The sequence below is a fragment of the Malassezia vespertilionis genome, chromosome 4 (assembly GCF_029542925.1).
Source record: "Malassezia vespertilionis chromosome 4, complete sequence".
In the NCBI taxonomy this organism is placed as follows: domain Eukaryota; kingdom Fungi; phylum Basidiomycota; class Malasseziomycetes; order Malasseziales; family Malasseziaceae; genus Malassezia; species Malassezia vespertilionis.
In genome coordinates this window covers 134,704-149,839 of record NC_079250.1, presented here as the reverse complement: position 1 = coordinate 149,839, position 15,136 = coordinate 134,704, and the positions used below count along the sequence as shown (strand labels likewise).

Genomic DNA, 15,136 nt, shown 5'->3' with positions numbered 1-15,136 from the left:
CGTTTAGCTGGTTGTGTAGTTTGCCAATGACAAGTTGGTCGATGGGGTTTACCATGGGCATATCTTCCAACGACGACGTGTTGCTCACACCCCTGTTTTGGCAACACCGCGCGGCGGAGCGCTCCAATGTGCCATTTTGAGGGGTGTATCCTTGCGCAACAAAATCGACACGCGCCAAAGCACGCTCAAGATCGTACAGCTCCAACTTCATCGCATAGAGTGCAATTTTCCGCGCATTCCGAGTGCTGGGTAAAAAGTCACCGATACGAACGTCGATTGAGGATGCTGCCAGCATGTTTGGAGTGCAGCCTCGGACGCACGGGTGCGATGACGTACTTGTGTCTGTAGGCGAGCACGGGCATATGCTGGAGCCATCCGAAACAAGCACTCCCTGGAATACTTTGAGTGCGCGAGCATAAATTTGCAGCGCCGTTGAGATGAGCACCCCAGTGCTATGCTTGTACGATGGGTTTTGTTTGCATGTTGGGCAGTCTGCGCTACACATACATTGCCGTGAAACCGACTGACTCATAGAAAGCGTGAATACAAGCGAGGAAGCGGCATCCGTTCCTCCGCCAGTATTCCCATTGGCGAATAAGGTATTATTTCCCAACGACCGATGTAACGAAAGAAGAGATACATTGCCGTTACACAGACAAGAACACCCAGTTCCCGACGGATCCGGCACACAATGCACCGTGCTGGGCGACATGTTTTGACGCACGTCGGACGATGTATTTGCTTCGTCTCTCACGACAATGCCTTGACTGCTGCAACACGAGTTTTCGGCAGACTGACCCATTGGAGGCGGCATACAAGGGACTCCGTGCATAGAGGTAGCAGCAGCAGGTGCGCCATTTGTTTCCATCTCTGACGGCACAACAAAATTACCGCCCGTCTGTATGTCAGAGGCGTTAGTGGTAGTGTTGCGTGACATGGCAAGCCCGTCAGTATTCCACCAGCTAAAATCAGACGGGACAGAAAACGCGAGCCCATCACGTAAAAAAGCACTCTCTGGGTACCCGGACTTGCGTTCTGGAGTGTCCGTCTTGTAAAGCATAGTGTTTGGCGTGCTTTCAAATGAATTTATAAGCGTGGCGCCATTATCAAACATGTCTGTCTGTGGCGCACTAATCGGGGGAGGAATCTCCAATTGTGCGCCGGAGCTAAGGAGCATGTTTGATGTGAGCCCATCGGAGGCTGCAATTTCAAGGGTATACAGCGATTCCAGGAAAACTGCAAGCGACAAATCACCTAATGATGACTGCAGCTGGGGATTCGGCCTTGGCTCTTCCTGTGGCTCTGGCGAAGTGCGTACGGGTATGGTTTTCGCATCTTTTTTCAATGGCGACGGCGATTCAACTGATGCAGGAGACGTCATCAATTTAGGAACCATCGTCTGTTTGCGTTTCTGGCACATATTCAGTTTCGTACCACCATTTTGTGGGCTCATCGTAGGTTCCTGTTGCTTCCGGGGACGACCTATTTGCGACCGCGTCGCTACGGTAAGAGAAGTTCAGCTTCACTTACAAAAAAAACAGTCCATGTCATTCCCTTCACATCTGAAGCAGCGCTTACCATTCTCAGAAATGCCCGAACACCGGAGTTTACGAAGCCTGCACGCCTCACACGAGCTCCGTAGTTGCTGCCGTTCTACCTCTTCGCTTAGGATGGAAATGCGCTGATTATTGCTGCCAACCACGTATTGATGGTCATAAAGGCAGCCGGAAGGTGTCGGATTCATTTCCTGCTTCACGCAGGAAGTCGGACTCTCTGACCATTGTTCCGCCATTGCTCCCTACAAAGCGACATGAATTTTATAAAAACGGCGTAGTAAGAAACGTCCGAAAAGTCTCCGTGTAAGCACGTGGCCTGCGCCACATGCGTGTCAAAAACGATCCAGAGTATTGGTTCTACGAGATCGCGCAGCGCCACGCTCCTTTGCAGGCGACGGCTTCTTTAAAGGCCAATCGCTTTCGCGTTTTGCTGGTGTGTTTTGTTTGGTAGGTGTAGTGGAGTGTGAGTATCGCGGTATGGAAGCACTTGACGATACGTGTGACTTTGTCGGCGTGCTTTGGCTCCCGACGAGCAGCTCCTCGTCGGATTCAGTGTCGGGCTGGTCTATGGCGGTGGAAAGCGCTTGCTGCTCCATGTTCAGTGCTGCGCGGCACTTGCGGTTTGTCAGCAATGTATGAATGCAAGGTGTGCCGATGGTGGGAAGCGTCTTTTGTTAGCCGGTCTGCATTGCGCACGTTTTCTACTCCAGGTGCATCATGCAAAGTGCCTGCGAGAACTACGTGCGCCAGCGCACTAGTCCACTGTGTCAGCGCTTGTCGATATGCTTCTGTATTTGTGTTTAGCACGTCCAACGCCAAATTCACAGAGATCGTTTCACTCGCGTTGTTGTTGCGTAGCCGGATGCTGCTAGATGCCTGCTATCAGAGATCATCACAGGATGCACCATGTGACTCGTGTACTCGACTGCGTACGACACTCTGCATAACAAGCGATCGTTGGTTTTACCATGCATCGCTGCTTCCACAACGGCTTCGAGGTGCAGCGGATCGAGATATTTCTCTGTGCGTACATATCGTAGTAGGGAAGTGGGTGCATATGCGGCGTAATAACAAGTGTTGTTCTCCACGTCGATCAGCAGGAAGCCGTAGACTTTGTCCACTACACGGAACCATTTCTTTGGTTAATGCGCTGGCGCACGTACCATAACTGCGTGTGCATCTGAGAAGAACATAAACGGAGCATGGCTTAATAGTGCTGCAGTATCCTACCATGAGATACAAAGCTACGCACATGTGACCATCGAAAGAGCGCTTCCTCCATGGCCGGCTGCGAGTAAATGTGGAGGTGTTGCATTGCGCGCTACTTAGTGCTGCACCATGCGCCATGATGAGTTGGACGAAGTGATTGTAATGCAGGGAGTAAAAGGGGCAGATCACGCAGCAGCAGAACTGGCAGTAAGACCGTTTCAATCCGTGCATATGCCAAGTGTCTTGCCCGCACCTTCTGCACGCGAGCGGCTGAGTGAAGAAAGTAATGATTTTGGGTTCGACAGCGCGATGCTCGCATTGCACCCTACACGGGATGGAGATGAGAGTGCGGACCAGAACATATCTGCACATCAAGTAAGAAAACGAGCAAAAATCAGTTTTTTGGACGGTTCGTGATGCGGTCCATGCTGATGTACAGGGATGGCGCTCACGATTGGGTTGCAGATCGGCAGCGGTATTTTTTCTTCGCCGGGCATTGTAACTGTGCATGCAGGCTCTATTGGGATGAGTGTGCTTGTTTGGATTATCAGTGGATGTTTGACGCTTACAGGAGCCAAGTACGTATTTTGCGACACTTACACCAGCTCATTTGCCGAACTTGCGTCGACGATTCCGTTAAATGGCGGCGCACAAGCTTATCTACAAGTACGTTTTTTTGCATCCTCTTACACAAGTACTCTTTTGGACCGCTAATCTCGTTTCTATATTCCTGGACAGCAATTGTGGCGCTAAAACCAAGCTCTGGCGCCATCATCGCCACCATATTGGGCGAGTATACAACGCGGGTGACTGTACATCTCGTGAATGGCGCAAGCGGTGGATTCCAGAAGTATCATGTCGGCGAGCTGCCGCACACAATCATTAAGGCCATTGCAACGTGCGCAGTTCTTGTCATAATCTTCTTGCAATCTTGTCACGCTCGTGCAGGGACGCAAGTGCAGAATGCAGTTACGCTCGTGAAAATCGTGCTCCTTGTTAGCATCCCAGTCATGGCGGTAGTCGCAATGGCCCGAGGACAGATCCCACCAGAGTCACGCGCCGCGTTCTCTTCTTTTTCAAATCTTTTCAATGGGTCTACGCGTATGCCTACACAGTATGCATTAGCACTGTACAGCGCTCTATGGGCGTACGATGGCTGGGACCAAGTCTCGTTTGTTGCTGGGGAAATGCAAAACCCAAAACGCGATGCGCCCAAAGCAATTCGATACAGTGTATTGCTTGTGACGTTGTTGTTTGTCAGCGTTATTCTTTCCTATTTTGTCGTACTTCCCCAGTCTGTTGTGGCGAGCTCGAATTCGGTTGCGCTTGACTTTGGATCGAGTATTTTTGGATTTACTGGTGGGGTGTTTTTTGGCGCACTTGTCGCTTTTTCGTGCTTCGGCGCCCTCAACGGGCATATCTTCACGTATTCGCGGCTTGTATATGCCGCGGGGCAAGAATCCTTTCTGCCTGCGTGCATCGGCGACTTGCACAAACGACTCCGCACGCCTTTAAACGCGAATCTTATCTCTGCCGCACTTATCGTCTCCTTTGTGGTGTTTGGCTCGGGCTTTGCTAGCTTGGTCAACTTTTGCGGAATTTGTGCATGGTTTTGGTACGGAGCGGCTGTGCTGGGATTGCTTTATCTGCGTATCAAAGACCCAGGGCTACATCGGCCGTACCAGACATGGACGATTGTGCCGATCGTATTTGTCGCCATAGCCATTTTCCTGCTCGTCATGCCCATTTTCGCGGCGCCGCTCGAAGCACTGGCCGCTTTTGGGTTTCTTGGGATGGGCGTACCTATGTACTATATCACGCAGCACAGCGAGGCTGTGCTGCGCACACAACAAATGGGCAGCGGGCATGGCTTTGAGCGCGTGCCTACAGAGGCACACGACACGGAGCCGGCTTCCTTCGATGGTCAACTATAACCCTATGCTTATCCTTAGCCCGTGCTTTCGCTCACGAAATACATTTTTATAGGCTCGCACGCCGACTCGGAGCACGGCGCACAAGCACTGCTTGGCGCCCCTTATAGGTTTAGCGGCTAATGACGTAATATTTTCGCGAGGGCTGCCGCGCCGCATTTTCGGGCCCGTGCCCGTCCCCTGCGTCGTTCCCGTCACAATGGCGCAACATCGAATGGGCGAAGGATGGTCTTCGAAAAACAAAATCCCTACCGTTCAACAGTATGAAGCCGAAGTGGAAGCGCGTGAACATGAAAATGATCCAAACCAGAAGCAGAGCTGGCTTAACTGGTTGAGTGGGTCGTCCGAGAACAAAGATGGACAGGATGTGCCCGACAACCAAGTCCCCACCGAGACGGGGGTAAACGAGCAGCAGTTTAGAAATCTTCGCCGTGGACCCAACGATGGCGGCGGTGAGGATGCAACGGTTGTGGTATCACCCGATGACTCAACCCATCTGACCAATGCTCCCCACGACCACAACCATGGCACCGGCCCGTCGTATATGACATCTAATCCAAGTAAGCAGCAGAGTCCCACGTACTTGAGCAACCAACAGAGTCATGGAATGCATGACTTGGCGTATTTGAGGCCCATTCAATCGCGAGCAAACATGGCTGATGGTGCGGCCCAAATGGGCCAGCGGCAGTCAAGCCGGCCGTCCAACGCGGTGGGCCACCACGCTTCTTCTGGCACGGAGCTGCCGTCATTTAATTCCAGCGAGTCTTCTTCTTTGCGCTTTGGCGCAGCCGACAGCCAAAACAGACAGCCCCACGGAAACGTGAAAAAGGTTGTCGAGCCCGGTTCAAGCGCGGTTGCGGACTACGGTGCGCACCTGGGCGGCAAGGCGGATGGCTCAAATGCATCTGAAAGCAGTCCATCGCGCTCAGACTCAAAGAACTCGAGCTTGCTCCGGAAGCGCTTGCTTCGTCGTAATGCATCGGATAAACAGAGTAATGCGCCCAGCAACGATTCGAACCGCCCCACCGATCCCGGCTCGATCGTTTCCGATGCCGGCGGCGGTGAGGAAGAGAAGAAGCGCATCAAGGAGGCTGCAGAAGAGAGCCGCCGTGGACCGACGAACAAGTTTACTGCCAAAGGTGAGCGCATTGTCAAGGACCCCGTGACCGAGCGGGAAGTGGTAATCAGTGACAGTGAGAAGATCGGGGACGTCGATCTTCGTAAAGTTGACTCACGCTATCCTAATGGTCTGTCCGAGGCGCCGCTGCCTGCCGATGCAGAGCTTAGTGACAAATACACGTCGCCCAAAAAAGTCCCTACCTCCTCGGTTCTCCTGCAACCGTTCCCCGCGCCTGTCGAAACAGACGCGATGAAGAAGCTCGGCGAGTCATTTGAGAAGGTCTCTATCGTATTTGGCATCGTTTTCTTTTGTGTCTGGGCCATCTCTGCATTCGGACGTGGTTACATCGCCTTTTTCATTCGTACGGCTGTCATTGGCGCGACCTGTGTCGGTGGCTACATGGCCATTGGCATTGCTCAGCGCAACATCCACAAAGAGTTTCACTCTTTACGCGCTGGTATGCACGCTCAGCGAGGTCGGAAATGGAGTCCGCCCATGCCGGAAAGTGTCGAGTGGCTCAACGGTATGATTGCAGTGATTTGGAAACAGATCGATCCCGATGCGTTTGTAGGCATGCTCGATATGGTCGAGGACATTATGCAGGCTTCGCTACCTGGCTTTATCCAAGCGGTCAAGATCAGCGACTTTGGCCTCGGTGCCAATCCGTTCCGCTTGATTGCAATGCGCGCATTGGCTGATATCATGACTGATCCAGAGTACCCAAGGAAGACATGGATTGAGCACAAAAATGAGGAAGAAAACAATGACACCGAAGGACAAGACAACGGCATTGTAGGCGATGTCCAGCACGATGAGCGCGCCGATAGGGCAGGCGACTTTTTGAACATGGAAGTCAGCTTCTGCTATGCCGCTTTGCCGGGCGAGGATACGACGGAGCGTGCGAAAAATATCCATTTGCTCATCGAGTTCTTCCTTGGTGCGTTTGACTGGATTGAAATTCCGCTTCCGATTTGGGTCCAAATTGAGCAGGTGATTGGCACGGTTCGTTTGCGCGCACAGATCACCTCGGAGCCGCCGTTTTTGCGCAATGTGACTTTCTCGCTCATGGGTGTGCCGCAAGTATCGATTAGTGCGATTCCTATGGTGCGTGTACTTCCAAATGTGCTCGACTTGCCGCTTATTTCAAATTTCGTCCAGTCGTCTATTGCTGCTGCTTGCAACATGTATGTCGCGCCGAAGAGCATGACGATGAACATGTCGCAAATTCTCAACAGCGACGGCGTCAAGAAAGACACGGAAGCGCTGGGTGTTTTGCGCGTCGACATTCGCTACGCCTATGACCTATCTTCGCAGGATGCCAATGGCAAGTCGGACCCCTACTGTGTGCTGAGTTTCGCCAAATTTGGTCGTCCCTTGTACGCTTCTCGCATTATCTTCGAGGACCTCAATCCTGTCTGGGAAGAGACTGCCTTTTTGCTAGTTTCGCAAAACGACTTGCGCTCCGATGAAAGTCTGTCTATGCAGCTTTGGGATTCTGATAAGCACACTGCAGATGATATTGTTGGCCGTGTTAATGTTCCGCTCCGCTCTCTGGTCCGCAAGCCAAACGAAATGACGGACTATTTGTCGAAGCTGATGGGCTTTGAAGATGCAGACTCGATGCCAGGTAACGTCAAGTGGAGCGCTGGGTTCTTTGAAAAGGTCAAGCTGAACAAGGACCTTGTTCAGCACCCCAATGTGGAGGAAATGTCCGAGGCCGAGCGCGAGACGCTTCGCAAGCCGTCGGCTGCTGACGCTGAGCAAGAGGCGCTGGCACTGGATACGCCGCCTGATCCCCAGTGGCGCAGTGGTATCCTGAGCGTTATTATCAAGCACATCGAAGGCCTCGATCGCCGCGAAGTGGAAAAGGGTGTGTCGGGCAGTGATCGCGAAGGCTCGCATGGTCAAGACGTTGGTGTGAGCTCGACGCATCTTCCTTCTGGCTACTGTGAGCTGAGCGTGAACGACAACATGATTTTCAGGACGCGCGTCAAGCAGTACTCCAACATGCCCTACTATAATGCAGGCACGGAAGTGTTCGTGCGCGATTGGACAACATCGGATCTCCGCGTTATTGTGCGTGACTCTCGTGTGCGTGAACACGACCCGATCATGGGCATTGTCGACCTTCGCCTGAAGGATCTCTTCTCCAAGGCGTCGCAAATCGAGCAAGCGTTTAGTATCCAGGATGGTGTCGGCTACGGAAAAGTGTTTTGCAGTTTCGTCTTCAAGGCCGTCTCTTTGAAACTCCCGCTCGAACTCCGTGGATACAATACAGTCAGCGTCGATATCATGTCGAGTGTCAAGACCGAGGGTCTGGATGCGGAATGGTCCAAGAAACTCAAGAGCGAGCGCTTGTACATCACTGCAGGCTTCTTTTCCAAGCGCGTTTGGGGCCTACGCAAACACAAGGATGTGGATGACCAAGGCCCTCTCTTCTCCATTCCTGTCTACGACCGTTACTCGACCCTCGTGGCGTTCGAGTTTGGTCGAAGCCCTATCCCGGGAATACGTCGTCCCGACGCCGTGGCCATCTTGCCGCTTCGCGACCTGGACGACAACCAAATGACAGAGGTGGTGCTGCCGGTGTTCACAAGCAAGAACAACTATATGCTCTCGCGCAACTACATCAACGACCAGACGGTCAAGACACACGATGTGAAAGAGGTCGGTTCCATCACGGTCATGGTCCGTGTCAATTCCGGTTTCTCCGACTGCCACCGGCAAATGCTGGATGGCCAGCGCGACAAGCACGAATTTGAAGTGTATGAGCGCCTTGTTGGCCTCCCGCAGCGTGCCGAGCAAAACTCGCACGCGAACGATGACGGTGTCATTACGCGCCATGAGAAGAAAGACATTAACCGCGCACAAACACAAGAACTGCATATGCGCCACCGCGGTGCCATGGGCTATACACCTGTCCGTGTCGCCGTTTGGGCCAAGGATGGATTTAAGGACCACATGTCGCAACTGCGCAACACGATTCTAGGAAAGGAATCGCGCGACCAATACGTCCACACTGAAATTTGAGAGTCTGTAGCTGCAATTATTATGTGGAAATGGAGGGTTGGGATGCCAAAGCAAGACCGAACAACCCGTTTGGCAGAATGCAGGATAGCATAGGCATTCCGCGAAACATTGTTACATACGGGTGCTTGCTTACTTGCACGTCACTAGACTTGCACCTACGCACCTACGCTCTTGTCATTCCACCTGTTGCTACAGTGTATCGGTGATACGTCGCTTGGCTCTTGACTTCTAATGCACCATACAGGACCACCACGCGTCTTACCAAATGTATCCCCGACCTTCGTCGTCAGGCGCCCAGTCTTCCGTATCCAGCTCATCCGACAGGGCGGACTCGTCGCCTTCCTCTTCGCCCTCATAGACCTGCTCGTCCCCCTCTTGGCCATTCGAGAACGCTACCGACAATGCTGCGCTTTGCCTTTCGTGCACGACCAATGGTTCAGGCTCGGGCAATGAAAATACAGACCGATGCACCATGGATGGTGCTTTTGCATGCCCATCAAAGTGAAACCCTGTCACCATCGTCGAGCCCCGCGACTTGCACTTTGCTTGGTACCATATAGGGAACGCGGTGAGATCGACGTGAATCTCACGATGCAACGCCTGCTTTGTAACAACGTACACTCCGGCACTATCAAGTGCAATGCTAGAGCACTTGTTGAACTGATTTACCTTTTCAGGAAGATGCTCTTGTGCGTAAGACGCATCAGACCACTCGTACACAGCAAACGACGCGTACGTCTTCTCTTCATTTGTGCACAGTGTCCGTACACACAGATCCAGCAGGACAAAAAGTCCACATACCACAGCAACCCGACCGCCTTTTACGGCAAGCTGCGAATACTCCATCGAGCTCGATGTAAGATTTGCACGCTCGCTCAAACCGGTCGCTCCGTCAAACGGAAAACAATAAAAATATAGCGTGCCCGTGCTTGGACACTGTGCAAATACGTCCTTGTACTTGGGTACGAGCAAAATACCCTTTTCGCCCGCGAAAACCAGCGTGCCCGTCTCTTGGTCGACATGCACGGCAAACCACGACCTTGCCAAAGCAGGATTGCGAAGCTCTTTTTGCTGAAAATAGGCCGGCGCTTCTATTTCACGCAACCGACGCAGCTGCAGCGAATGGCGTTCTCTGCATGGAATAGTATCGTCAGTTGCAAATGTCCTGGGAGCGCCAAACTTTTCCACATGTTCCAGCAAGGACCAAACACGTTTCCCTGTGGCGCGATTGTAGGCGCTGATCCCTTCGAATGTTGTGGTAGTAACAAATGCATACGCCTCGTCAAACTCAATGTACGTAATATCCGGCAAAAACGACGAGTTCTGGGGAAGTAATAGCGGATGGCGGCACTGCGTTTGCTGCGCAGCCAGATCAAACTCTTCCCAGCGATCGTCGCGCGTCGCAGTGGCAAGGATGGGGTAGTGCAGTCGGAAAGCTTTCATGTTTGGGTTTGCTGCAAACGTCCCGCACACGTTAAAGCAGCGGCGGTTCACTCTCTCACACACGGTCAGCCCATTGCGCCCCACATTATACACGATAAATCCATTCGAGTACTCAAGGTGCGGGCAGGGATTGAACGGCACTTGATTGTAACTCCACAGCAGCTGGCCCGTAGCAATGTCGAGTGAGCGGAGCGTTCCATCGCACATGGTCTGGATAATGCAGTTATCGTGCGGATCCAGTCGCATGCGCCACACCCACTCTCTTGCATAGCTTGGACGATAATACTGGACGGCAGGCACGAGCTCCAAGACCGCATCGGCGTTGCTACTTGCTTCTTCCGCCATGCTTCTGCCCCAACGCACGTCCAGGGCATAGCACTGCAGACAAAGCTCGCGCATATCACTGATACCGTCAAATGTGCCGCTCACACTACTTTTTGCCCCCCAAGTGCGGTACGGCGCTAGGGCGTCCTCAAAGTTCGCCGCATGTGTCGTGGTGTAATGACAGCGCAACGCAAGCACTTGCCACAAAGAGCCTTGCAGCACAAGCGAGCGCCAGTCTGGCATAAGTCGTCAAAAATACATACGTCGGCACACCTGACTTGCCGCATCCAAGTCCGTCGCCGTGTGCAACTGCGACAAGACGAGGCGCACAAGCTCGTCTGGCAGTCGTTGCATAACGCAGGTCGTGCGCACGGCCCATGCCTCGGCCGGGAACATGTGGAGGGAGCGACGCCGTCCTTCGCTACCATGTCGTGGCTACGTTCGGTTGGCAAAGGAAAACTGGGTCGTCATGAGCACAAAGCACCCTTGAGTACACGCCTCAGAGACTGGACCGGCATGCTCCGAGATGAGACCAAGTTTTCAGAAGGGTTTCTTGACCAGCTGACCATCCCGGGCGAGCTCTCTGCCATGGCATTTGAGCCGGGGATCGGACTCCTAGCGGTCGGCACGTCGTGCGGCACAGTGCATGTGTTTGGCGCGCCTCCTGCGCGCATTTCTATTACACTGCGTCCCGCCTGCCGAGTCAAGCATCTCTTGTTCAAGTCGGACACGTTTCTTTTGATTTGTATCGGTACGTTGGCCGCGCGCTCACCGCAGACGAAAAGGACAATATCAGCATTTACGACATGTCGCGTCGTGATCCACATGGTGCGGCACTTCGCCACGAAGGGCATGGGCCGCGTCGAGCGCCGCCTACGGCGAGTGGTACCGCAGCACAGGCTTCGCAGCTTGCGGATGCGCCCATGCGTGTAGCGACGCATTGCGCAAGAAACGCTGTGCTCTGCGCTGAAGTCACCGCCTCACACAGCCACATGTTTTTGGGCCTTGCAGATGGCACGGTCGATGCGTACGATCTGGAGCGATTCATCATATCGCCCTACCGCGTCTCCAACCTGTGGTGGCCTGTAGAGGAAGCGCTGCGCCGCACCGCCTCGCCCGTAGCGCCGAGCCGTTTGCATGTGCCGCTAATTATCGATATCAAGACAAATCCACGCGATATGAATTTGCTGCTGCTGTGCTACGAAGGCGGCGCGGTGCTCTACTCTGTGCGCGACAAGTCGGTGCAGATGACCTACGAACTTCACTTGCTGCCCGGCGCTCCTGGACCAGATCCCCGTGCGCCGTTTGAAGAAATCTGGAAAGAGCGCTTGTGCCCTGCTACCTCTGTTGCATGGCATCCAGATGGCGCCGTGTTCGTGATGGGCCACGAAAATGGTGCTCTCTCCTTTTGGAATGCCAAGGACGAGGATAAGCCACTGGTCGTGCGCACGCTCGATCAGACAGACATTGAGCGCCCCACAGCACCAGAAGATACGGCCGCGCTGCCTTCGTTTGGGCCGCGCGAGCCCGTGTTCAAGCTCGCGTGGTCTGCCTTTCCCGCACAAGGTTGGGCGTCGTGGGGCGCCGCGCAGGAATCTGCGAAAAAAGACGCAGACGTGGCGTCTGATACTGTGCTCACTATGATGGGCGGCTCTGCACAGGGCACTACGTCTTCCATGTTGCACACATTTCACATGTCACCCATGCCCGGTGCTCTTCTCTGGACAAGCCGCACGCCAGAAGCAGCGCACAAGGCGCGCGTTGCTCTACAGCAAGTGCTTGTGCCTGTCAAAATTTCTGCGTACCATGCTTCTGCAACGATTGAAGACTTTGTCTTGCTGCCAAACCTTAGCCCGCACTGCGATGGCGCATACGATCCCTACGCAGTGGTCGTCATGGTCGGCAACGACGAGCGCCTGCCCATGATTGCGGCGCAGTCTGCGCACCGCGGTGTGGAATCCTTCTCTTTCCCGCCCCGCCCCGGCGCAGAACACGAATACGAGCCGCTGCACCTTCCTTTGCCCCTCGCATTTATTGGGCGCGGTACTGTGCTTGGATCCAAGCTCCAGAGCGTACCGATTGCTGCCTATCGAAAATTGCTGCACGGCGCACATGAAGAGATTCCCAAAGGCTCTGTGAGCGACGATGTGCTGATGGGCGGATATGCTACGCCCTACATTGTTGGCGGTACGTTAGCGCATGCGGAGGGCATTGCACGCCAAGGACAACCGCGCATCCTTGTTACATGGCACCTGGATGGAACGCTCCGATTCCACGATGCGAGCCCACACCTTCTGCTCATGGGCGAGGCTAATCCGCGGCGCGGTGTGGTGCTGCGCAAGCCATTTCCCATGCCTCTTCCCCACCTCACGATTTCCGTCCGCCAAGCGCTGCTCGACCCAAGTCTGGCCGGACTGCCGTCCCTGCACTCTTTGCGGCGGCACCCCGAACAAATCCAGATTTGCGATGCGCACATTGCGTGGGACGCTGCTGAAGCCGCTGCTCAGCTTGTCTCTGGCCAAATCATGCATATAGCGTTTGCGACGGACACGGTGCTCGGCAGCCCGCAGCTAAAGCAGGATCCCACAGCGCTTGCAAACGATATACAGGATATGTCGCTCGATGCTTCCGCACCACTCACAGAGTTCACGTCGCTGGAGAGCGCGGTCAATCCTACTAGTGTTGGGTTCAAACCCGCCGCTTTGATCCAGCTCATGCCGGGCATCCCTACGTGCAGCGCACTGTGCGACGCTGGGCTGCTCGCACTTGCGTCCGGCGCTCTGCTTGTCGTTGCCGACTTGCGCGGACAGGATGTGGTAGTGCGCGCAGGATTTGGGGCGGGCGATTACTTCTCACGACAAATTGGCGCTGCAGAGGACAAGATTGTGGCGGAAGAGTCGAAGAGTGCGATTACCTCGCTTACGTTTTCCGTGTGCCGCACGGAGAAAGATTTCATTCTCGCGCCGCGGCTCTTGGTGGGGCGTGCAAATGGATTCGTGACTGTGTGGACGTTTGAGCACGGGAGCATGGACTCTTGGTTTGGGTTCCGCTCCGATTCCGTGCGCGTGGAAGTGAAGGGACACCACTTGTACAGTGCTGTGCTCGATCCAATAGGGCAAGCGGCTGGTATGACATCGGAGGATGTCCAGCGCGCGCACATTGAACAAGAAAGTGTACAAGCAGGACTTGCACAACTAGACGATACGTCGTTCAACATATTGGCGTACGTATCCGAGCGCCTCGTGGTGCTACACGACCAGATCACTGGCGCTCGCATTGCGCGCGCTGAGCTTCCCGAAAATGCGCTCGCCGCCCATGTCGTGTGCAAAAATAATGCGCGCGTGCTCATTGCCGTTTCGACCAGCAGCATTGTTGCCATGTCGTTGCCGAGGCTCGATGCCGTGCATCGCATCCAGCGACACGTCCCGTCGACCCAGGAAGTAGTGGCTAGCACGCCGCAGATCAGCGTCGACGTGCAGGGCAACTTTGTCGAGCTCAGCGATGGGCAGCAGCTCCGGCTGTGGACTGCTTTTGCGACACTGCCCCATGGCGAGCCGCCGATTGTGTGCATGTACACACCGCGGACGCTGCCCTTGGCGCCGGGAGAGGGCGCCGGCGGCTATATTGCAAGCCTCGGGGGGTGGCTCGGAACGACAGTTGCCACGCCGCTTTCTGCTGGCGCGCAGCTTGACGCGGTGATCGCAGGACCGAAGCGCATGGCGCTGCCCAAGCTGCCGCCGCAGATTGGCACGTCGGTGGAAACGCGCGAGGCAACGAGTGTTGCACTGCCAGAAATGCCGGGCGCTTCCAATGCAGAACAGTCGGGCGACGCAGTACAAGGGAAAGGCTGGTTCGATGGTTACGCCAAATCGATCTCCAAGTATACCTCGGGCTCGCTTCGGTCGCAAGCATCGCTGAATATGCAGTTATTGCATAAACGCGATGCAATTATTGCCGATGTGGGTGATGGTATTGCAGACTTGGAGCGCAACGCGTCCAACTTTTTCAAGCAAACGCGAAACTCGGCGTTCAAGGCCGCCGCCAAGGAGAAGATCTATTCGTACTTGTAGCAAGCATATTTCTATTGTCCGCACTCCACACTTGCAGCCACAAAGCTGCTACTGCTGGTAGATGAGTCATGTTTCGTGTTTCCAACGCTGACTCCGAGTACGCACGCATTCCGGCAAACCGTAGGCGCAGAGCAGCGTTTCCTATTGAAAAAGACGGGCAAGCTGAGCAATGCTGCATTCTTGCTCGCATTTTAGAACTTAAGTATGTATGCATGGGCAATGAGCAGACCATGGCGTAAACTACTTGCGTGTCGTTGCTTGCCTATGCAAGCAACGCTGGACCTTACCAGCTCAATGTACGACTGGCCGAGCCACGGCGCTTTGGCCTGCGCACAATTTTAGTGAATAAAGTGGAGGTAGGGAGAAATGGCCAATTTTCGAGTCTTGGACTCGCTGACCATGTCCGACGTGGTGAGCAATGAAAGCTGCGAAGAACTGTTAAATCAGCTCCAC

At 54.2% G+C, this 15,136-nt stretch overlaps 5 protein-coding genes across 5 annotated transcripts; 3 read left to right on the top strand and 2 right to left on the bottom strand.

The window, feature by feature from the left end:
• Positions 1-750: 750 nt before the first annotated feature.
• MVES1_002033 (uncharacterized protein) lies at positions 751-1,453 on the bottom strand (the record flags this gene model as incomplete). The annotated part of the gene is made up of 2 exons (XM_056206865.1): positions 751-767; positions 817-1,453. The coding sequence occupies 2 exons, from the start codon at positions 1,451-1,453 to the stop codon at positions 751-753; spliced, it is 654 nt and encodes a 217-aa protein (XP_056062840.1).
• Positions 1,454-2,894: 1,441 nt separating this feature from the next.
• MVES1_002032 (uncharacterized protein) lies at positions 2,895-4,699 on the top strand (the record flags this gene model as incomplete). Its single annotated transcript, XM_056206864.1, has 4 exons — positions 2,895-3,174; positions 3,205-3,343; positions 3,371-3,431; positions 3,461-4,699. The coding sequence occupies 4 exons, from the start codon at positions 2,895-2,897 to the stop codon at positions 4,697-4,699; spliced, it is 1,719 nt and encodes a 572-aa protein (XP_056062839.1).
• Positions 4,700-4,895: 196 nt separating this feature from the next.
• MVES1_002031 (uncharacterized protein) lies at positions 4,896-8,846 on the top strand (the record flags this gene model as incomplete). Its single annotated transcript, XM_056206863.1, has 1 exon — positions 4,896-8,846. The coding sequence occupies one exon, from the start codon at positions 4,896-4,898 to the stop codon at positions 8,844-8,846; it is 3,951 nt and encodes a 1,316-aa protein (XP_056062838.1).
• A 258-nt stretch (positions 8,847-9,104) lies between these two features.
• MVES1_002030 (uncharacterized protein) lies at positions 9,105-10,856 on the bottom strand (the record flags this gene model as incomplete). The annotated part of the gene is made up of 1 exon (XM_056206862.1): positions 9,105-10,856. One exon carries the CDS (start codon positions 10,854-10,856, stop codon positions 9,105-9,107), a length of 1,752 nt encoding a protein of 583 aa, XP_056062837.1.
• A 183-nt stretch (positions 10,857-11,039) lies between these two features.
• On the top strand, positions 11,040-14,683 carry SRO7 (Lethal(2) giant larvae sro7; the record flags this gene model as incomplete). The annotated part of the gene is made up of 2 exons (XM_056206861.1): positions 11,040-11,364; positions 11,391-14,683. The coding sequence occupies 2 exons, from the start codon at positions 11,040-11,042 to the stop codon at positions 14,681-14,683; spliced, it is 3,618 nt and encodes a 1,205-aa protein (XP_056062836.1).
• Positions 14,684-15,136: the final 453 nt, after the last annotated feature.